A 22,428-nucleotide genomic window follows, 5' to 3' on the forward strand; every position below is an offset into this window, starting at 1 on the left:
CTGGAACAGGGAAGGTGGGAGGGGCTGGGGTATAGTGTGAGCTGAGGAATGGGGGAGGGCTGCCTCTATGGTTATGCCAAGGACTGGGGGCACCCCCTAGAGTGGGGGAGAGCAGGGGGATAGCAGGGGATAGCAGAAGAACAGGGGTCTGGGCCACTTAAGAGCTGGTGGCTGCGGTAAGTCACCTAGTTTTTCTAAATCTTAACTGCCTCATCTGTGAGAGGGAGGTGACAATATAAAGTTGTTGAGAGCATCAAGCACGATAATACAGGTAAAAGCATGTTGTACACTGGGAAGTGCTATTATATAAACATAAAATTTTGAAAATAAATTCAAAGCCTAGGGTGCCCTAGAGAGCCACGGACAGACAGTAATAAAGGGCATCCCTCACACACAGGTCAGAGTATTCCTGAGGCCCCGCCAGGGGACCACCCCCCGGGCCCCATCCGCATGGAGTGCTACTCTGGGCAGAATGACCAGCTGCCCTGCTCCAGCCTTCTGGGCCGGAACACCACACAGGCCGAGTGCTGCTGCACTCAGGGTGCCAGCTGGGGAGACGCCTGTGACCTCTGCCCAGCTGAGGACTCAGGTAAGGCCCCAAGGGTCCCAAATCCTCAGTGTCAGCTCTGCAGGGTGACCCTGAAAGAAGGGGAGAGAAGATGGGGGCAGAGCCCTTCTGTCTCTAAGCTTGGATGCCTCCTTGCACAGTGGAATTCAGCGAGATCTGCCCTAGTGGTAAAGGCTACATCCCTGTGGACGGAGCCTGGATGTTTGGACAGACCACGTACACAGGTAACCTCTCTAGAGACCCTCCTCCCCAGACTCCACTCACCTGAGCGGGCCCGGCCTGGTCCTCCGGGAGGGTCCCCAGGGAAGCTCTGCATGAAGCCCCAGCCTCCCAGGTGGCTCCCCTGGTTCCTGTCCTGGGGCTGACTACCTACGGATGTGGAGCTGAAGTTCTGACCTGAGCTCCCTCTGCTCCCCCGCGGCCGAACCCTCCGGAATAAACTATGACGCCTTGACTAACCCAGTCCTGGGGCATAGGGACAGAGTGGGAAGTACTGCTATACCGAGGCAGCTGCTTATCTCCCTGGCCTCACTTAGAAAGCCAGCAACTTTGGGGGAACCCACACTCAAAGTGGGTAGTTCAGGCATGAGCCCTTCTGCATCCTAATCCTGAAGCCGGAGAAGGAAATCACAGAAACAGAAGCAGCTTTCCTTAAGTGCTTGCTACGTGCCAAGTGCTATTGAAGCACCTACATATATTAACCTCTTAATCTTCGTAACAATTGTGAGAGATTGAGTAATAGCATCCACATATTTTTAGGTAGGAAACTGAGGCAAGGAGACCTGAACAAGTTGCCCAAAGTCACCTGACTGGCAAGTGGCAGCGCCGGGACCCAAACCCAGCAGGTCTGGCTTTGGAGCCCTTAGTATCACGTTCTGCTTCGTACTGCTTCTCACCTCGGCTCCGCCCTCCCGCAGATGCGGACGAGTGTGTGATGTTCGGGCCTGGGCTCTGCCAGAACGGCCGGTGCCTCAACACGGTGCCTGGCTACATCTGCCTGTGCCATCCCGGCTACCACTACAACGCCGTCCACAGGAAGTGTGAGGGTGAGGACACACACCGCCCCTCCCCGCCCCAGCCCCCACCAGCCAGCCCCATTCTTGCTGGGAGCTCCCACTGCAGCAGGCAGGTCTGAGGTGAGGGGAGCTGGACACCTGTTGGAAAGGCATCCCTGGGGAGGGCCCCCCCCTCCCCAGACTGGACTGGGTCGGGCGGGGGGGGGGGAGGGGGAAGCAGGGTGCCACCTCTTCATTGTCAGTTACAAGAAAACCCCCTTCCACGAAGGCGGTCCGTGGGCAAGCCGCCTTGGTACTGCCCCCCACATCCCCCTTCCGTCTTTCTGCCACCACAGATCATGACGAGTGCCAGGACATGGTCTGCGAGAACGGTGAGTGTGTGAACACTGAAGGCTCTTTCCACTGCTTCTGCAGCCCCCCGCTCACCCTGGACCTCGGCCAGCAGCGCTGCGTGAACAGCACCGGCGGCACGGGTCAGTAGGCCTGGAGTGGCGGGGCAGCGGTGGGGGGACTGAATCTGGGCTGGGAGGGCTCACGTGCCCCTGTGCGCTGTGCCACCAGAGGACCTGCCTGACCACGACATCCACATGGACATCTGCTGGAAAAGAGTCACCAATTATGTGTGCAGCCAACCCCTGCACGGGCGCCGCACCACCTACACAGAATGCTGCTGTCAGGATGGCGAGGCCTGGAGCCAGCAGTGTGCCCTGTGCCCCCCCAGGAGCTCTGGTGAGAAGGGTGACTCGTGCCTGCCTGGGGGGGGGGAGGGGCCCCAGGGAAGGAAATGCCCTCACCTGGGAAGGAGGGATTTAGGAGTAGAGCAATCAGAGTGTGGCCATCTTCCATCTCTATTGTCTGGGGACAGAGTGGGGGAGGGGCTGGGGTGACGAGGAGAGCACTGTCAGGAACTCCCAGAGGACACCAGTCCCAGCACGCTCCCTCTCCCCGGGGAAATGAGCCTGGGAACCACACTCCAGGCTTTAGCTATCAAGAGCCTGGCAGCATCCTCTCTCCCTCCTCCCTGACAGAGGTCTACGCTCAGCTGTGCAACGTGGCCCGGATCGAAGCCGAGCGGGAGGCTGGAGTCCACTTCCGGCCAGGCTATGAGTACGGCCCCGGGCCCGAGGACCTGCATTACAGCCTCTACGGCCCAGACGGGGCCCCCTTCTACAACTACCTGGGTCCCGAGGACACCGTCCCAGAGCCACCCTTCCCCAACACAGCCAGCCGCCCAGGGGACCACCTACCAGTTCTTGAGCCCCCCCTGCAGCCCTCAGAACTCCAGCCCCACTACGTGGCCAGCCACCCAGGTCTGTGTTGCTGCAAAAATGGGGAAGCGGCGGGCACCAAAATGGTTTCACTGCCATCTCCTCTACCTACTAATCGCTGCCAGCGGGGTGAGGCCTGGGGAGGGAAAAGACCCAGCCAGCCCTCTCACAGGTCACTCAAGGGACAACTCCAAATGCCTGGGTCAGACCCAAACAACTCTGATGAACCAAAGAGGTACAGGACAGGACACCATCCCAACCTCAAAAACTTCCCTGTGGGGGTCAAGAGAGCAAGAGAAAGCAGGTACACTCCGGTCCGTCTCTCTCCCTCCATACCACCCACGGTGTGCAGAATAACCTGGTCTACAGGCTCACACTCGTGACCTGAAATGTGCATTCAGGATTTCTAATCACTTTAGAGGCCCACTGTGGTGACTCGGTTTGTAAGTGGCAAGGATCCCAGCATATAGGACTTGAATTCTAATGAAGAAGTCAGGCCTGGCACCTGTGCAATGGATGTGGTAGCTGCCCCAGGCACAGGCCACTGTACCAGACAAAGGCTTCACGGGGACCAGGGATACGGTCTTTCTCAGGGGTTGGGACCTGCTTAAAGAGGAGAGGGTTAAGCAGATCCCTAAGTTTTGCTTCGTGTTGGGTGAGGGTAATCCCCTTTTGCTGCCAATCTCCTCCCCACAAAAACCATCTAAAGATTTTAACCACCACCAACCACAAAACCAACACTATATAGACACCCACCTGCTCGGGAACCCTGGCACTATGAGAGCAAGGAGTCTCAACCTTCCCGGAGCTAACATTTAAAGTACCGCAGGTCTCTGCCACCATAAAGTAATGACACATAATTATCTCTTAAGGGTGGTGCCTTTTGTTTTAGCATCTCTGTGAGAGTTTTAGACCCTCCCAACCCTGACCTTAGGATTCCAAAAGGAGCAACCTTCATAGTGGAGGGTGAGGCTCCCAAGGCTGGGTGCAAGGCCTCAGCTTCCTTCTGACTCCCTCCTACCAGAGCACCAGGCCGGCTTCGAAGGGCTTCAGGCAGAGGAATGCGGCATCCTGAACGGCTGTGAGAACGGCCGCTGTGTGCGAGTGAGGGAGGGCTACACCTGTGACTGCTTTGAGGGCTTCCAGCTGGACATGGCCCACATGGCCTGCGTGGGTAAGTTGTGATGTGAGTGGCCCAGGGAGCAGGATGGCCCTGATGGCTCCAGGTGGAAAGGTCAGACTGGCCCACTGCTCACTGAGGAATACAAGGCTGAACTTGAGAGTGGAACATACACTGCTGCCCCCTAGTGGGGCTGTCTGGAACCAGGCCAAGTGGTGAGACAGCACCAAAGGAAGGTCTCCTGTTGTGTATAGAAAGCCCTTTCCAGAGAGGTTCCTAGAAAGAAAGGCAGGACAAAGCATGGTCACTGTCCAGGGGCACAGGATGGGTTCACTACCACCTGCTTTGTGTCTCTGACTTGCCTAGTTTGGGGCAATGACCTCAGCTCCTGGCTGCCACATGTAGGATTCCACTGCGGGGCAGGGGCTGGTGCTTAGTGACCACAACAGCAGAGGCACCTGGGTTCCCCACAGCTCTCTCTTCCTTCCCTTCCTCTTAGATATCAATGAGTGTGACGACTTGAACGGGCCTGCTGCGCTCTGTGCCCACGGTCACTGCGAGAACACCGAGGGCTCCTACCGCTGCCACTGCTCCCCAGGTTATGTGGCCGAGGCCGGCCCCCCACACTGTACCTCCAAGGAATAGCAGTGAGGGCTCAGTGTGGGCAGCTACCTGGAAATGGGCCCAGGCCACACAGGCAGGGGCCTCGAGAAGGCTTTCCTAGCTGGGAAGACACCATGAAGAAGCAGGCAGAAGGCCCTGCAGCCCAGCTCCCAGCCAGCCCCGCCTGCTTTTCATCTCTCCCAGCTTAGGCTCTGGCTGAGCTTCTGTCACTGCCTTCATGCTGCCGTGCCCTTGCTTGGCTCAAACACCACCAAATGCTTTAATGCTTCAGCCACTGGCCATGAGGACCAGTCTGCCATTTGTCCTGGCCTTGCTATGGATGCTTCCTAAAGGATGGCCCTCATCCACCCCCTCAAGCTGTGCAAACACGCAAGGTCACTCGGACTCACATTGCAGATACCCTTTCCCAGCCATGATCCACAGGACATCCTGATGATTCCACAACTGGGTCAGAGGTCACATCTGCCCAGGGATGGTCCTTCAGTATCTCTTGAGCAAAAAAGGATTGGGTGTGGGGGGGGGGGGTTGGGGAGTGACTCCAAGGCCGCCTCCAGAGAACCAACACTTCACTCAGCCAATCCGGTCTGGGCCAGATTTTGCCACAGCTCCATCCAATAGCAGTTCTGTGGCCCCAGGGAGGAGCAGATCAGCTCGGCTCATCTCGGAAGAGCAAGACTGATACCAGCTTGCTGAGTGTAGAGACACAAGTGAAGGGGAACAAGAAGCCTAAGAAAGCAGCAAGAGGGCAATATGAAAAATACGGGGAGTTGTTAAGAAAGGGGGAGCCAAGGCTTTCAACAAGTCTAAAGAAAATGTTCAGTAACTTCGGGTAAACACTCACCATCTACCCATGATAATTCGCGTGCACCCAGCAAAGGCTGCCACAGGACAGGGTGCCCATCTCCGAAGACCTGTATTAAATACATACTGCTTCTTACAGGAAACAAATCTGTCCTGGGTTCCCTTTTGTGGATGCCAGTTTTGAGGTACTAAAAATAAAGGGGCCTATTTTCTAGCTTGTGAGATACAGTGTAGTCTTATTTAGGGGAAGACAGATTTCCTATGTTGTTTCTGTATTCTCAGATGCCCCTGCCATCTTTCTTTCAAAAATGGGATGGCTGGTATCCCTCTCAGTTTACAAGTAGAGACCCACTCCAACCTTGGCCAGCCAGGAGTTTAGAACCATTGTGGAATAAAAAGATGTACATCTGGGCTTTTCTGTTTTTGTTTTTATTTCATATTAAACCAAATTTCTTTACCATGTTGGCTAAGTCTAATTATTAGACATGAGGCTGTGCCTACCCTCTTGCCAACTCTGCCAATAGCCTAGGATTGGGATCCAATGGGAAAAGGTTCCTTCTTCTTCTGAGACAAGGAAAGCTCTGCCTTTGCATTTGTCTGATGAAAGGCAATGTAAATGAACGAGACTCCATGCGCCTGAAGACATAGGGACGAATGTCATTTTCTTAATTTAATCTGTCCTGTCCTAGAGGTTGCTCTGATTGTCAGCCATCCCATAATAACTTCCGAATGCCTGTTATGTGCCAGGCACTGTGTTGAGTGCTGGACACAAATTTCATTTAATCATCCAACAATCCTACTGACTATTTTTATTCCCAACTTACAGCTGAGGAAATTGAGACACACAAGAGTTTAAACAATTTGCCCTAGGTCACTCTACTAGCTAAGATGTTTTCAGCCAACAAAACTATATAGTTCTTACACATGTGAAAATATTCTGACCTTCTTTCGTAATAAAAGAAATGTGAATTAAAACCACACTGAGATACTTTTTAAAAATTGTCAGATTGGCAAGGATCAAAACGTTTAAGACTCCTAGTCGGCAAGCATCTGATGAAAGAGGCACTCACATACACAGCTAACAGGGACGGAAACTGATAGAACTTCTGAAAAGGATAATATGGCAATGTCTTTCAAACTTATAAAAGCTCTTAGTCTTTGACTCTTCTAGGAATTTAACCTTCAGATATTTCTCACCAAATGTGAAACGACACACGTCAGAGGTTATTTATTATAGCATTACTTGTAACAGTAAAAGATTAGAAACTATTAGTTGAAATGGAGGCCTAAAAAAGGAGGAAAAAAAAAAAAGTGGCTCTAAATGCCTTGATGAGAAATCCAAACCAGACTAAGGGGGGAAAGAAGGTCATATAACAAAGTGTAATATATGCTGCTATTTATCTAAAGAAAGGGGGAAGACAGCTGGGTATCTGCTGACCTCATCCTCGCCACTCTCCTTACGCCCCACGGTTCAGAGAACTTCTTACCACTCTTCAGTACACCTGCTGGCGCTGTGCCTCCTCTCAACCCTCGCCTTCCTGCTCACCCTTCCAGAAAAACTTCATGCACATACACGGATTTCTTTGTATCAAAACACAAAGACCACTCTATGCATGCTGTTCTGCACTTTGCTTTTTTCACTTAATCCATATTTTCACATAAAGAGTTGTCTCATTCTATATTGTAATTGTATGCTATTCCACTGAATGGATCAATCATAATTTGTAATCAGTCCCCTATTGACAGATGTTTCCATTGTTTCCTATCTCTTGCTATTTATAAGTAATGCTGTAATGAATATTCTTGTATGTTATTTCACATTATATCTATGGATCATACCTGTAGGGTAAATTCTTAGAAACAACAGTGGTTTGTGGGGAGGGTGACAGGGTACATGGGTACAGGATTGGGACTTTTCACTGTATCCCCTTTTGTGTTTTTGAATTTTGTACCGTGTGTATTACCTTTTCAAAAAAATAAAATATTTTTAAATACAGCTGCTGGCCACAGACCACTTAAATGCTCCCTCCTTTATGTCTTTATCTGACAGTTAAAGCCCCGCAATTATTGCAAAACTTCTTAAAGCAAACTTCCTTTAAACAGCCCTGCAGCATTTCTGTGGAGAAATGGAAAACAGGGATTCTGAAAGAGCAACCATAAACACCAATGCTAGATACCCACAAAGTAGAGGAGTTTCCTGCCTTTGAGACACACATGCAAAACCATAATTAATGTTGCACTGGACAGTGTCAGGTCCCATCCACTACCAGCGGCAGGAGACCCACTCCTGGCCAGCACTGACGGGAGGGCTACGCCAGATGATCGGTGCCGCCCACTTCTCAATACAGGATGCTCCTACCACATGTCAGCCCTCCGTTTGAGGCTTTGTAACAGAAGTCCGAAAGAACGGGTTTCAATTCTTAAGAAGAGAAGTTAGAAAGTTCTTGGACACCTACTTCTAACCCCTTTACTTCTAAACCTGTTTTCTCCTAATCCCTTGTAATGAGTCAACATTCCCACACAAAGGGTGGGTGGGACACCTACAGTTTACATACCACCAGTCACTATCAGTCACGGAACTGAAGCATATGATTCCACAAGGTAAGATCTGGATGTTGACCCAGAGACCCCCCTCTTTTGAGCGAACACAGTAGAGCAGATTCACAACACGAAGCAGACGCAGGGCTCCCTTGTCTTTGGTTCTTGCTAAAGCAAAGGGGGGACATGCTGCCCCAGACACTCTCTAACTTTGCATAAATAAAACCAATTCTGGGGCGCCTGGGTGGCGCAGTCGGTTAAGCGTCCGACTTCAGCCAGGTCACGATCTCGCGGTCCGTGAGTTCGAGCCCCGTGTCGGGCTCTGGGCTGATGGCTCAGAGCCTGGAGCCTGTTTCCGATTCTGTGTCTCCCTCTCTCTCTGCCCCTCCCCCGTTCATGCTCTGTCTCTCTCTGTCCCAAAAAAAAAAAAAAAAAAAAAAGTTAAAAAAAAAAAAAACCAATTCTGCAATAGGGCCTTTCCCCTTGAAAGTAATGGGGAAGCAAAAAAAAAAAAAAAAAAAAAGTCTCCCAATGGATACTAGAGGAGTGTCAAGTTTTCGTAAATGAATTTGCACAGTGAGCAAAATTTGTGAAAACACCTGCTGGTCTTTACTGCTTGCCAGAAAGAGGGCATCTGGTCAAAAAGGGCCTGCAAAAGACCCTAAACCCATTTTACTATACTATTTGTTCCAAGCCAACTGCCCACCGTCCCCTTGATGCTATCATTTCTCTACACCCCGTGCTTTTAAAATTTCTACCTCATGCTACTCCAATGGAGGCTTCTTGTTACCACTTCAGATTTTCCCCTGAGGCTTTCTCAGTGTAATAAAGTGAGGTGATTTCTCCCAAACCCCGCCTTTCTAAAACACAGAAGCCCATATCTCCCATTAACAGCAAGTACTTCCATAAAGGCATTCAAAGATTCGGTTCCTCTCTGACTACTGCAATTTAATGATTTATTTAGCAGCTAAAGCTACCCTGCATGTGCTCTGCATGAGTTTTAAAATCACCAAATCATGGAGCACCTGGCTGGCTCAGTCAGTGTAACATGCAACTCTTGATCTCAGGGTCATGAGTTCAAGGTCCATGTTGGGTACAGGGCTTCCTTCAAAAAATAAACAAAAATAAAGTGCACTCTTTAAACAGGTTCTAATACATAAAATGTAGCAAAATCTCTTTTTAATGAGGATGGAAAAACTTAGTCTGAGCTGAAGATCTTATCAGGCCCAGGTACTGATGCATCTTTAGGTATCTAAATAAAGCCACACAGATGCCCCTATGGTATGCTGCTCTCTGCCTCCTTCCATGGAAAACTGCCAAGAAAGCTCAGGTATCTGAGCCTCCCTTTGTTTCCTCTTTGTACTCACAATAGGCTTGCTTTCTCCAAATTCTAGGTTTTCCCACATTGAAAATATAAGTACCTAAGCTTCTGTCCCAGATACTTTTCTCTAAACTCTGCATTTCCCTTTTTAATGGTAAATTCGTTTAATGAATGACCTTAATTCCAATCCAGTCCAGAAATGCAAGTTTTGCCGTAACAAACTTTAAGGCTCTTGAGGAAAACAAGGGTTTAACCAGTAATTCTTCCATAATCAATTTGGTTGTGGTTTTCCCGACATGAGCATTAATAAATCATTTGTTATGGTAGTGGTATTTCTTTTTTTAGTTGTCCATACAGTTCCAGCTCCCCCAGCCCTGTCACACACATGCCACAACTATTTCTAGATCTGTAGACTAATTAAGTGCCATACCCAAACAAGTACTTTAAAATTCATCGGAATTTTGGCTTAAAAAGCTTTCCTTGGAGCGCCTGGGTGGCTCATTCGTTCGGTTAAGCACCAGACTCTTGATTTCAGCTCAGGTCATGATCTCATGGTTCATGAGATGCAGCTGTCAGCACAGAGCCTGCTTGGGATTCTCTTTCTCCCCCTCTCTCCCCTCCCCAACTCACACTCTTTCTCTCAAAATAAATAAATAAAACTTAAAAAAAAAAAAAAAAAAAAAGCTTTTCTTTCAGTGACCCTAAAATAAAGCTGCCAGGTTTAACAAACAGAAATACACAATGTCCCTGATGCCTGGGTGGCTCAGTCGATTAAGCATCCAACTCTTGGTTTTGGCTTAGGTCATGATCTCACAGTTTGTGAGTTCGAGCCCCACACTGGGCTCCGCAATGTGTGTGGAGCCTCCTTGAAATTCTCTCTTCCTCTCTCTCTGCCCCTCCCCCACCCCCACTCGCTCTCTCTCTCAAAATAAATAAACTTAAAAAAAAAAACCACAGTGCCCAGTTAAATTTGAATTTCAAATAAACAACACATAATTTTTAGTATAAATATGCTTCACGAAATATTTGGGGCACACTTATACTAAAAATTATGTGTTATTTGAAATTCAAATTTAACTGGGCATCTTACATTTTATCTGGTAATCCCTATCTATCCATATCCATACCAACACAAAAACCACGTCCTGCTATGCACGAGACAAAAGACATTTTACACAATAAGGTAAGTGAAGCAACATATCAGTCACTGAATGATCACAGAATCTTGAAATGTCTCTGTGAGTATGGAGTATGGGGCCTACTTTCCAAATGATTCAGGTTATCAGCGGGGGTTCGATCCAAGTTTTCTGGGTGAGCTACTGGTTTTGTAAATTTAGCAGAATGAGGAGTAAGAAAGAAAAAAGGATTTACCCTAACAAATGGAAAGTGGAGAATGAGCTGCATAGAAAATAAGGATGCCAAAAAAAAAAAAAAGAGAAAAGGAAAAGAAAAGAAAAGAAAAGAAAAGAAAAGAAAAGAAAAGAAAAAGATGATGTCTAGTAACACATTCAGAAAGGGTGAGATGAAAAAAGAGAACACTGCCTTTCTCATCCTCTCTAGCCTGGTAACCAGAGTTAAGGTCCCCGATCTGTGACCCTGATCCAGAACACAATAAGGACTTCCTTCAAAATAAAGCTTTTATACATAGCTATACGCATATGTACAAGCAGCTCTGAAGGCCAGAGAAGTAACTTGAAACTCTGGAACTTTGAAGGCTCTACAGATTACACAGGGTGGGTTTCAACAAGTTAGCAGAGCTTAGATCATTGCATCTAGACGCTTGGCCTCAGAACTGTGTGAGTGAAATTAAATCAAGAGTAAAAGCTTCACGTTCTGAAAATAACAGTGGCAAACACAACACTCCTACACTGAAGGGAAAAAAACAATTGAGAGAACGATGATTGGAAGGAAACCTCTAGAATTCTACTACTGCCAGGCTCCTCAAATTGGTGCAAGTGGAAGCAATCTCTGGGTCACCTGCCGTCGCATCAAAGTTTGACAGAGAAGGATGAGCCACAGGAGCAGCCTTGCTGCGCTTGAGGATTGTTCAATACTTGAAATGAGCTGCGGATCAGTTCTTGGCTGAAGTCCACCTGGGCCCCTTTCACGAAGGCCAAGCTATCAGAGTCAACCACCACTCTTGCCCCACCCTGTTCAAATACCCTGAAAAGACAGGAGGAAGACATTAACGACTATCATAAACACCAAAAACATTACACCCTCTGAGCCCAGAGGTACACATTCTGTTTTAGAAATACAGATGGGACACCTGGGTGGCTCAGTTGATTAAGCCTCCGACTTCGGCTCAGGTCATGATCTCAGGGTTCGTGAGTTCAAGCCGGAGCCTGGAGCCTGCTTCAGATTCTATGTCTCCCTCTCTCTCTCTGCCCCTCCCCTGCTCATGCTCTTTCTCTCAAAAATAAAGAGACATTAAAAAAATTTTTTTTAGAAATACAGAGGAAGCATTCCTTGTTACCTCTAACAAGTGCTGCTTTTCTCTGAGGCAAAAAGAGCCCATGGAATGAATACTGGTAAATGGTTAAGGATTTAGGACTGGAATCCAGTCCAGGCTGGCTCTCTTACCAGTTACACTAGGGACGTCGGCAGGCCAATTTTCTTCCTATAGCATAGTTATTTTGAAGCATGACACAAATCCTCACTGTATTCCCACTGTGTGAGAAGGGTGGTGTTAGGCATTCTCAGCAAACCTTTCAAATTTGAACTAAATGTGCACTTTTACCCCTCCCGCACATTCTCTGAGGACCCACCCCTTCCTCCTTGCCTGTCGTCGGGATTGATAACTGTATCCAGTGAAAATTTGTATTGGAATCCGGAGCATCCGCCTCCCTCCACCTCCAGCCTGAGGAATTCTGACCCTTCGGTGATTTCCAGAAGCCTCTGAAATGCAGGAAGGGGGATCAAGAATGCCAGGCAAGGGGAGGAACAAGGGTGAGCCAAGGGCAAGTCCCCGCACTCCTGACACCCTGGCGCCGCCGCCCCGAGTCCGACCTCCTACCTGGACGCAGCTGTCGGTCAGGTGGATCTGTCCTTCTCCGGCCTCGGAGCTGGAGGACGACGCTTCCCGACGAGCCTGAGGTCCGCGAGAGGCCGCGAGGAGCCTACTGCGCAAGGGAGGAGGATGAGCCTGGAGCAAATGGGCACCTGGTGACCTGCACCTGGACAGCCTCACGCCAAACCTGACGACCTCCACCTGGACAGCCTCACGCCAAACCCTCGCCTCCCCCGCAGGCCTTAGCTTCCCCCTTAGTCCTGGAGGCGCAGAAACTAACACCCTTCCCAGGTGCCTTTGTAGCCTTGGTACCTGCCCCTTGCCCAGGGAGTGACCACCCTCAGCGCCACGGCCATTAGCGATAACCCACGGGCGGCCGCCATCTTCCTCCACAAACTCCACCCCTCGCGTCATCCCAATCGCCTTCTCCATCTGGGCCTCCGGGGACGGGACCCACGGAGACCCCGCCTCCGAGCACACCCATTGGGTGGTGGTGGAGGAGAAGGGATTTGATTGGCTAGACATGCTCCCATTACGGAAGCTGGGGCGCACCGACAAAACCTGGGCGGAGCGCCGGAGGGAGGAGCGGAACGGGGCGGAGATGGATTCTAGCCTACCCGGTGGCGGAGCGGACAAGGTGGGCGGAGATAGCGGGCATCTAGGCGGGACCGAGCCGAGCTCAGCAACCTGGAGCGGGCGGGGCGGGGCGGAGCGCGGGCGGGCCCGGCCCTGGTTGCTGGTGAGAGTCGCCTGACCTGGCTCCTCCCCAGGCCCGCCCGGGCAGGTTTATCTTGTGACTGAGGCGGTCGCTTCTTCCTTCTTCGTGCTTGGAACCTGTTCAGCTGCGATGCGTTCCCTGGCCGTCGCGTTCGTGCTCCTGGCGCTCAGCGCCTCCGCCCTCGCCGAGCCAGTGATTTTCAAGGACTGCGGTGAGCCGGAGCCGGCCCGAGATTCCCGCGCCCTCTGCGGGAGCCCCCACCCGAACCCCGCGCCGAGACCCCCGGCTGGGTTGGGCGGGTCCCGCGGGCGGCCAGGTTCAGCCTCGGACCCCACGTGGAGTGGGCTGGGGTTGGGGAGAAGGTGCGGGGGGCGAAACCCAATGGCTCACAACTTCGCCTCTTCCTGGGACGCGTTTTGGGGGTCCCTGGACATTAACTGGAGCTGGGCCTTTTGCAGAAGTTTTCTAAAGTTTGTAGCAGAGACAACTAACTGAAGGTTCCAATGATGCGCGGGACGTGAGGGGCACAGAACTTTGTATGTTTGCTTTGTGTCTTTGGATGACCTCTCCCTCCCTACTCCGTTTGCTTTTATTTTTAATTTCCCTTTTGCTGACAAGTCAAAAGTCAATTCTCCTTTTCATGATTTATTCCGTTACCGCTTCCTTTGTGCTATATAATTTGGTGATTCTTAATCACTGTCTCCTCCTATCTATAAAGCTCGTGTTGCTGTGACACAGCTTGTGACACATAACCCCGTCTTGGCCCTGTGGTAGGGATCTTTGTTGGGAAGTACAGCGGGGGTTTGTAGGAAATTGTGAGTTCTTTCGTTCAGCCAAGTCTATAGAATTAACTATTATAGCAGAACGTTTTCTGACGTGGAAAGGTGTAGTGATAAATGAAAGAAGACATAAAATTTGTGAGCTGGAAGGAAACTTCAAATTGTGTGTGCCCCTCCCCCGCTCACGCTTTGTCTTCCTCTAAAAAATAAACATTAAAAAAAAAAAACTTTTCAAAGCAAAAGTAGATGAGAGAATAAATACTCCTTCCACTATGTCATCAGTTCATTTTGAGGCAAAAGCAGAGTTAGGCTAGGGGACAGGATTGATTAAGGAATAAGACTGCTGGTCTATTAATGCTTAGCAAATGCTGTTCCACCAAACTAGTGGCACTTGAAAGATCCTATTATCACCTCAAATTACTGCCTATCCCTCCATTAAACTTAGTGGCCAAATTTGGACAAAGACACTATATTAATTCATCCAGCCATCAGGATCTGTTTTACAGATAGGAAACAGGCACATGGAGTAACTTACCCAAGTTCGTTCGTTCTCTCTCTCTCTCTCTCTCTTTAATGTTTATTTATTTTTGAGAAAGAGCAAGCTGGGGAGGAGAAGAGAGAGGAAGACAGAACCCTAAGCAGGCTCCAGGCTCTGAGCTGTGAGCACAAAGCCCAACTTGGGGCTCGAACTCTTAAACCATGAGATCATGATCTAAGCCGATGGCGGACACTTAACCACTGAGCCACCCACATGCCCCAAACCCAAGCCTCACAGCTAGTTCGTGGTAGGAAATTAGTGGGTGTCTGTGAACCACCTTGAGTTTCAGTGGTAACATTAACATTAAAAAGGGGGGGGGGGATGCCTGGGTGGTTCAGGTGGTTAAGCGCATGACTGCAGCTCAGGTCATGACCTCACACTCCTTGATTTTGAGGGAGGGCCTCATCGCCCCTCTCTCTTCTCTCTGCCCCTCCCCCACAAGTGCACATTCTCTCTCTCTCTCAAAAATAAACATCAGAAAAAAAAAAAAAAAGACCAAGGAAACCAAATCCAGATATACACCTATGGCAAGTGCTTCTTAAGGAAGGGAGGGTTTCAGTTACAGATTTTCAATTTACTTTTGAATTGGGAAATAACAATGTAAACTTCAGTGCCCACATCAAAAGATTTTTGAGTTCCACTCTCTATGACCCCTTTCCCTGGGAGGAGTATTTCCTCAAGTAAGAAATGGGGCCAAGCAAACTGGTTTTGCTATTTTTGCCAGTTAGGACTGAGGAGTTCTGTTGACATTGGAAGTCCAAGAACCTCTTGTCAGTAAAACTCAAGGAACTACAAGTACTAATCACGTGACCCAGCCTTGAGAGAAGCACGTTGAAGCAGACGTTGAAAGCTTTAGCATAAGCACTGATTTTCTTTTTTTTTTTTAATTTTTTTTAATGTATATTTAGTTTTTTGAGACAGAGAGAGACAGAGCATGAATGGGGGAGGGTCAGAGAGAGAGGGAGACACAGAATCTGAAGCAGGCTCCAGGTTCTGAGCTGTCAGCACAGAGCCCGACGCGGGGCTCGAACTCACAGACTGCGAGATCATGACCTGAGCCGAAGTCGGACGCTCAAGCGACTGAGCCACCCAGGCGCCCCATAAGCACTGATTTTCAATAGGTTGTTGATTAAAGTTCTGGGTATTTTTTCCCTATCTGTAGAAGACCGGAGGACAGAGTAGAAGACAGTGCTTAAAGAAGAGAATTCTCGCGTGTGTATTTCGAAAACCTTGGAACCATGCAATGACGGAGAAGCAAGCAGGGGGCTGAGGGACTGCAAGTTATTACTCACAGACTTAGCTGGAGGAGTGCTGGTCAGTAGGATGAAACCGTTCACCCAAGAGCAGGCATAGGCTGGGAAAGCCAAGTGCGTCTACATGAGCTTCTCATTTCATAGCCCATGGGCTGAGCCAACCTGATGACTGCAGAGGAGAGGCCCAGCTTTTGTGTGAAAAGGGGACTTACTAACCCACGCACAGCAACTGTTCTAGATTAAATTCATGGACTGAATCCCGATGTGATGATAATAAAGTAAACATATAGCATTACCATGTTGCAAAGACTTACCTGAGACCTTTCTGTGTGTTCACTCACCTACCCTATGAGGCAGTTACTGTTGTTATCCCCAGAGGGGTGAAGTGCCTTGTTTTGAGGTTTCACCGTGAGTAAGGGAGCCGGTGAGATTGCAAACCCAGGCGCCCGGTCCCAGAGCCCACCTCAGCAGTGATGGCTGAATGGCAGAGCTTAAGCTTTCCTTGCTATAAACGGTGTTACCAGGCAGTTTGCTTGCATTCTCTCGATTCGGCTGTCCAGTTTCAGGGACCCGGATGCGGCAATGGGATTCTTAAAGACTTAACCTGTTTAGGTCAAGCATTTCTTGGGAACAAACAGCACTTTTGTCTTTGTTTGGACTGAGATTTTTACAAAAAGACACACACCCTGTCTCAGAGACACTTATCTTGAAGAACACGTTTCTTTTTTTTTTTTTTTAATTTTTTTTTTCAACATTTATTTATTTTTGGGACAGAGAGAGACAGAGCATGAACGGGGGAGGGGCAGAGAGAGAGAGGGAGACACAGAGGGAAACAGGCTCCAGGCTCTGAGCCATCAGCCCAGAGCCTGACGCGGGGCTCGAACTCCCGGACCGCGAGATCGTGACCTGGCTGTAGTCGGACGCTTAACCGACTGCGCCACCCAGGCGCCCCGAAGAACACGTTTCTAAAGTGGAGTGTCCAACTGTATACTGTGGATGCGTTCTTAAAATCGTTTTCACTGGTAGGGATGTACAAAGCTCGGAGATCACTGATTTGGATCCGTACCGGGACAGGATTGGAAGAAAGGATGGGGGGCGGGGGCAGCTCAGAAGCAGCCAGGCTCAAGAGTCCAAGTGGAAACAGCACCGAAGCTTTGAGCCATCACTTGCGCCATATGTATGCTGCTTTAAGTCCTACCTGGGGATGGAAGGAGGGGTGGAGATGACTTGCCCTGGCGTAGTCCTGCCAGGATACAGAGCAGGGAAGCTGGCTTTATATACTTAACTCATTTTCTTAATTCCCCTTCACCCATCAAATAGGAAGAGTTTCCTGACGAGCAGAGCACCTTTCCATTAGGTAGGAAATAGCACAGGTGGTTTATCTTGCCTCCTATTCCAATTCATGTTTCTTTTTTTTCACAGGTTCTGGGTTTGGAGTTATAAAGGAGCTGAATGTGAGCCCATGCCCCACCCAGCCCTGCAAATTGCACAAAGGCCAGTCTTACAGTGTCAATGTCACCTTCACCAGTAGTAAGTAAAAGTGGCTCTTGACTTCAAATTCATCATAAAGCAGAATATCAGTCTCAAATGTTGGAATGAGCACAGGGATATGGGGGAAGGAATTACAGTCAGGAAGTCTGTGACCTCCCTTCCAACTTCTGCAAAGCTCAGACTTCCCCTCTGTAAGGTTGAGGGAATTCATTTGGGACCCAAGGAAAAAAATCTGAGCTTCCTTCCTCAACGTAAAGAAATATTATTGGAACTTGTTGCTTTCTGGTACCACATTTATCACTTCAGCTTCCCAGGAATCTAGACAAATGCAAAATCTTTATTTCTACAAGGGGTATCAACGTTGAATCCTTTACTCGTTTTCTATCCTATGGAACTAGATGTGGCAGTCTAATAAGAAATGTCAAAGTTCCTGTCATCTCCTTCTTTTAAGCCTGAAGACAGCATTAAATACTAGAGTTGTTTTCTCTCCTGGATGATACCCTGCCCCTCTATTGTCCCAAACCAAAAATGTACCTTCTTTTTTTTTTTTCTTTTTAGATTTTTTTTTTAAGTAATCCCTGTACCCAACATGGGGCTCAAACTCACAACCCCGAGATCAAAAGTCACGTGTTCTACCAGGCACCACCCCCCCAAAATGTACCTTCTAAACAAAAGTAATCCCCATCCCAGAAAGAAAGAAAGAAAGAAAGAAAGAAAGAAAGAAAGAAAGAAAGAAAGAAAGAAAGAAAAAGAAAGAAAGAAAGAGGAAGGGAGGGAGGGAGAGAGGGAGGGAACCAAGTCAATACCCTGGATCTCCACAATAGCCTAACAGCTGATAACCCTGGTTGCCCTAATTTTATTGCATTTATTCCTCCTGCCCATCTTGTGATATGGAGGGTAGAGGATGTCAAGAGATGTACCTCATCTTTCAAATCTTACCCAGTTTCTAAAGGGTTATCTCTTACTGTTACTTAACTGCATTTCTGCGGAGATTCCTTTCTGTTTCCTTATTTTCTAAAGGAATCCTGTGAGCAGGGCATTTGAGAATTCAGAGACCAGTCTTCTAAAGCTCTGTAAGATACACAGTACGCTCTGACGGAAGCTGGCGTAGTTAGGAAACAAAGTTTACTGCCCAAAAAAACTCAGTTACTTTGTTGGATAAGGTTATTTATCCAGGTAGCTCTGACTCTCCTGAGAAACTGTGACAGGCAAGGAAGAGCAGGGTGGGGTTGGGAGCAAAGAAAACCGCTCTCTCCCTTGCTTTTTTTTTTTTTTTAAGAGTGAATACTTATTCTGTAGCATTCTTAGAGGTACTAAGCATAACTACAAAGAGAAGTAGACTCTAGGAGTTAAGAAGTACAGACTTTATGGTTTGCTATCATAGCATTGCCACTGCTTGAGAACGTATCTGACTCTTTTACTTCGAGTTTAGAAATAAGCTGTCCCTGTCACTATCTCATTCTCTTTCTTTCCTCTTAGATGTTTCATCTCAGGGTAGCAAAGCTTTGGTGTATGGCATCCTGATGGGCGTAGCAGTTCCCTTTCCCATTCCTGAGGCTGATGGTTGTAAGAGTGGAATCAACTGTCCCATCCAGCAAGGCAAGACCTATAGCTACCTGAATAAACTACCAGTGAAGAATGAATACCCCTCTGTAAGTGACATCGTTGTTCAGGACACTGGTAGCCTTGTGACTAGATGAGGAATCTGATGGGGGGTGGCGGGGTGGGGGGTCAGGAAGAAAAGATTGGGTAGGAGTCCGTCGTCTCTCTATGATGAAGAAGCAGAAGGGGCGCCTGGGTGGCGCAGTCGGTTGAGCGTCCGACTTCAGCCAGGTCACGATCTCGCGATCCGGGAGTTCGAGCCCCGCGTCAGGCTCTGGGCTGATGGCTCAGAGCCTGGAGCCTGTTTCCGATTCTGTGTCTCCCTCTCTCTCTGCCCCTCCCCCGTTCATGCTCTGTCTCTCTCTGTCCCAAAAATAAATAAAAAACGTTGAAAAAAAAATTAAAAAAAAAAAAAAAGAAGCAGAAGCTGGGGGCAAGGAGATGAATTTGAGTGTTAGGAATCACGAGGTAGGGCGGGTATTTTTCCCCGTGCCCCTTTGTTCTTTGTCGCCTAATCGTTAGCCTGGGCCTCATGATGCCATTTTGATACACAGTATCTTCCTGGATTCTCATGACCATGCTTTGCGGAGGCAGTATTATCCCTTTTTGCAAATGAAGAAACTTGAGCCTCCAATGTTAAGCAAAATGAGCAATGTCTACTCTGCTAAGAAATATTACGTCTAGATCCTTGTGACCTAGACCTTGTCTAGATCCTTGGCCTTGTGACCCCAAAACCTGTGCACTGTTAAAAGATTTTAGGCAGTTGTCAAGTAGTTCAAGATGTCAAGTTATAGAAAAATTCTGGTTTCTCCATTAATCTCTTAATAAGAGAGCAGTAGTTTCCTAGCTCCATAGCAAAGAGGTCACTTTTCCACACAATTCTTTCTCCCCCTATCCACCCCCCCCCCCAGCCCCTGCCTTCTCCTTTGACTCGCCCTGCTATACCTACTACTTTTTCTACCACACACATGAGGTAGAACCTGTTGGAATGGGCCTGTATTAAAGATATGAATCCTGATAAGTAATGGAAGAAGTAAGGGGATTCCTTTTTTCCATGAATTAAAAAAAAAAAAAAAAACACTGCATATTTTGAAAGGAAATCAAGTAGAACCCAGGAGCATTCCGGCCATTTATTTTCTAGAAACGGCAAGTAATTAAAGAACATCCCAAAGAGGCTGTAATATAGGGAGTCTATGTTTAAGGGATATAAGAGACCCTATGGGTCAGGGACAGGTTTATAGATTAATTTGCGGAGTATCTATAAAATCATAGGCATTTCTGAGCCTTGGTCATTTACACAGTGTCTAATTAGGGCCTGATACATAGTAGGCACTTCCTATATGGTAGCAGTTGTTAAGTGAATTACGTTTCATTTGAAAAACATCTTAAACTAGCACTAAGTGAAACTAGTTAATGTGTACTAGTCTTGAAAAACTTGCAAGTTTCGAGATGCAGGTATCACAGTCACTCAGGTGTTGAATTGTAAAGAAACATTTGAATCCAAATTAGGGGCAGTAACTAATCATAAGAAAGCTAATATCTACGTAAGAAAGGACTGGAAAATTCTCAGTGATTTTTTTTTTTTTTTTTTTTAAGAATTAGAAGGGACAGTTCCTAGTATAACAAGTCAAAGCAGAGATTTCTAATGATGTATATTATTAAAAAACCAAAACAGTTTAAGGAAATTAACTGAAGCTGTGTTGCTACGAAGCATTGTTGTTCCCGGAACCATTCATATACTTAAAAACTTCTTGGGACACCCTTCGTGTTCTGACATTTTCGGCTAACAAGTAACAAGGTATTTTGTTACACCTACGAATAACTTTACTCTCTTCTTCATGGTTACCCTCGGAAAAAGCTAGATCAGATTGCCAAGTACATAAGAAATTGTTTGAATGTAAAATTCTCTTCCCCTCAAGGCTTCATCATGTGCCTTTGATCTGAAAGGGAAAAGAATGCTTCAGAAGTTATGTCTGATGAGTTAACGAGGTTAGTATGTGGTGCTGCTGACGCCGAATCCTAGGTGTCACTTGGCTGGTCTTTTAAGACCACAGGCTGCCCCCGTGTCCCAAGCGGCCTCCATGGTGGCATGATTTAAGAAAAAAAGTCTGAAGAGTTAGGCAGTTTGTTAACTCGGATTCATAGTTAGACCGGTTCTGGATTGAGGTGAGGGCCTGCTTTCATTTTTCCCAATTGTTTTTCTCTTTCTCCAGATAAAAGTGATGGTGAAGTGGCAGCTTCTGGGCGACAAGGAACAGAATCTCTTCTGCTGGGAGATCCCAGTGCAGATTGAAGGCTAGAGGTGCTAATGCCAGCATGTTGCGTGGGGGTGAGAGAGGAACGGGTGGAGGGAGGGCAGGAGAAATCGAGTCTAACCTAAAGGAAAGGAATTTTGACACAGCTGTTTGGTGCCTCTCAGTCTCCAGAAGGTTCCAGACCCTGTTTCCTGAGAGCTCAGAACTACTGCCCTTGTAATATCTTTGGTGAAGGGTTGGAGGGAAGAAGAGAGGGAGAGAGAGGCACGGATTTAATTTGTCTTCAGTATTTTTTGCGTTGGAAAAAGGAAGGTCCGGTCAGTGAGGACCCAAATGAGGCTGCTTCAGGCTATTGGCTAACCTGCCCTCGGGTTATGGGCCCTCGGCCCCTCGCAGCCTCGCAGCCGAGGAGGGTTTCCACACCTCCCCCACCTAACAGGGATATTACATCTGCAAGTTCCTCATCTCCAAGTGCCTCACTGAGTTCAGCGCGTCGGGCCAGCCAGCCTGCTGACTCTTAACAGTACCTGCTGGTCCGCTGCTTCATCCATCGTGACATGCTGGCCGGTGGCGCCCAGCAGCTGGGCGGAGGGGGGTCGCTCTGCGACGGAAACTCACCCCTGAATGGCCGGTTGTCTGCGGTTACCCGCTGTCTCCTTAGGTTACCCCCTGTCTTAGGCGGTGTTCATTAAACGCAGCACTTGATTAACAGACGTTTGATTTTTTTTTTTTTAACAACATTAACCTGTGGCCTCTTTATGCACCTGGAAATAAAAACGTGGCGGCCTTGCCTTCCGCATGTTGGCAGCGGTCACCTGCTTCTTTCAGGCCAGTGTTTTCCCCCAGATCTGTGGAGGGTGGACACCCTGGTCCCATGGTCCCAGAGTGCAGCAAAGACACGACTCTTTCAGAAACTGCCTTTTCTTCCCTTTCTGCCCAACCAGACTTTACCTATTTTATACAAAATGACCTTATTTTTTGCTTTATTTTGCACACTCTTATGCCACCAGAAGCAATGAAAGCAAACACCACCTAGTTGAATAATAACATCTGAAAGGTCAAGGGAACTAAATTGCGGGGGAAGGGGCAGGGAGTTAGAGGCTACGAGCTGGCATGAAGCACAGTAGTCTTTTAGGAATCTTCCACCATGAGGAGAGCCTAGAAGCTTAAACGTGAAGTGAGAAGTTGCGGCAAATAATGGCCAAGTTCATCACATCTTGGACTTTCCTGCTTTAGAAGCGCAAAGTGTGTGCACTTCACAATATATGGGGCATATATCTTGCTGCCTGTTTTAATCAATGTGCTGTCAATCAGCTTTTAGCGGTCACAGGGATTACAGCCCGCTTCACAAGTGAGTTGGGTAACGTAGACCTCAAAAAGCCATCTCTTAGATTGGGGTGTTTATACAGCACGTAAGCCATTTGGTCCAGCTCACTTTGTCCCACTAACTTCACTAGAGCCTTGGATTTCCTTGGCCTGTGAGTTTCCCAGGAAAACCACCAGGGGACAGCCATAGATCAGGAATA

The 22,428-nt window shown here is 48.1% G+C and overlaps 3 protein-coding genes across 4 annotated transcripts in view; 2 read left to right on the top strand and 1 right to left on the bottom strand.

The window, feature by feature from the left end:
• The window catches only part of LTBP2 (latent transforming growth factor beta binding protein 2), a 103,456-nt gene extending 98,587 nt beyond the window's left edge, over positions 1 to 4,869 (top strand). The window contains exons 31-38 of the mRNA XM_047079353.1: positions 398 to 589; positions 709 to 792; positions 1,486 to 1,614; positions 1,920 to 2,057; positions 2,146 to 2,313; positions 2,613 to 2,894; positions 3,877 to 4,026; positions 4,472 to 4,869. Coding sequence (XP_046935309.1) covers positions 398 to 589; positions 709 to 792; positions 1,486 to 1,614; positions 1,920 to 2,057; positions 2,146 to 2,313; positions 2,613 to 2,894; positions 3,877 to 4,026; positions 4,472 to 4,617 — 1,289 coding nt within the window. The 3' untranslated portion in view covers positions 4,618 to 4,869. The remainder of the gene's footprint in view (positions 1 to 397; positions 590 to 708; positions 793 to 1,485; positions 1,615 to 1,919; positions 2,058 to 2,145; positions 2,314 to 2,612; positions 2,895 to 3,876; positions 4,027 to 4,471) is intronic.
• Positions 4,870 to 10,872: 6,003 nt separating this feature from the next.
• Positions 10,873 to 12,654, bottom strand: ISCA2 (iron-sulfur cluster assembly 2). Of its 2 annotated transcripts, none has more exons than XM_047079792.1 (4): positions 12,579 to 12,654; positions 12,273 to 12,378; positions 12,039 to 12,154; positions 10,873 to 11,419 (listed from the first exon to the last, which is right to left on the bottom strand). In XM_047079792.1, the coding sequence occupies exons 1-4, from the start codon at positions 12,647 to 12,649 to the stop codon at positions 11,245 to 11,247; spliced, it is 468 nt and encodes a 155-aa protein (XP_046935748.1). In that variant the 5' UTR covers positions 12,650 to 12,654; the 3' UTR covers positions 10,873 to 11,244. The 2 variants fall into 2 exon arrangements, with proteins under 2 accessions (XP_046935748.1, XP_046935749.1); XM_047079793.1 differs by having other exon boundaries at positions 12,273 to 12,375; positions 12,579 to 12,649.
• A 397-nt stretch (positions 12,655 to 13,051) lies between these two features.
• Positions 13,052 to 21,613, top strand: NPC2 (NPC intracellular cholesterol transporter 2). The gene is made up of 4 exons (XM_047079354.1): positions 13,052 to 13,195; positions 16,977 to 17,084; positions 18,525 to 18,697; positions 20,861 to 21,613. Exons 1-4 carry the CDS (start codon positions 13,114 to 13,116, stop codon positions 20,945 to 20,947), a joined length of 450 nt encoding a protein of 149 aa, XP_046935310.1. The 5' UTR covers positions 13,052 to 13,113; the 3' UTR covers positions 20,948 to 21,613.
• Positions 21,614 to 22,428: the final 815 nt, after the last annotated feature.

Source organism: Lynx rufus, unplaced genomic scaffold, assembly GCF_022079265.1.
Source record: "Lynx rufus isolate CCGP_SWC_20201006 ecotype Redwood Valley unplaced genomic scaffold, mLynRuf1.p SCAF_17, whole genome shotgun sequence".
Classification (NCBI taxonomy): domain Eukaryota; kingdom Metazoa; phylum Chordata; class Mammalia; order Carnivora; family Felidae; genus Lynx; species Lynx rufus.

Coding starts and splice junctions, on each gene's coding strand:
- ISCA2 (XM_047079792.1), bottom strand. CDS start 12,649: ATGGCGGCCGCCCGTGGGTTATCGCTAATGGCCGTGGCGCTGAGGGTG. Junction 12,379..12,578: donor ACTCCCTGGGCAAGGGGCAG/GTACCAAGGCTA, acceptor TCCCTTGCGCAG/TAGGCTCCTCGCGGCCTCTC. Junction 11,420..12,038: donor GTTATCAATCCCGACGACAG/GCAAGGAGGAAG, acceptor CTGTCTTTTCAG/GGTATTTGAACAGGGTGGGG.
- NPC2 (XM_047079354.1), top strand. CDS start 13,114: ATGCGTTCCCTGGCCGTCGCGTTCGTGCTCCTGGCGCTCAGCGCCTCC. Junction 13,196..16,976: donor AGTGATTTTCAAGGACTGCG/GTGAGCCGGAGC, acceptor TTTTTTTCACAG/GTTCTGGGTTTGGAGTTATA. Junction 17,085..18,524: donor CAATGTCACCTTCACCAGTA/GTAAGTAAAAGT, acceptor CTTTCCTCTTAG/ATGTTTCATCTCAGGGTAGC.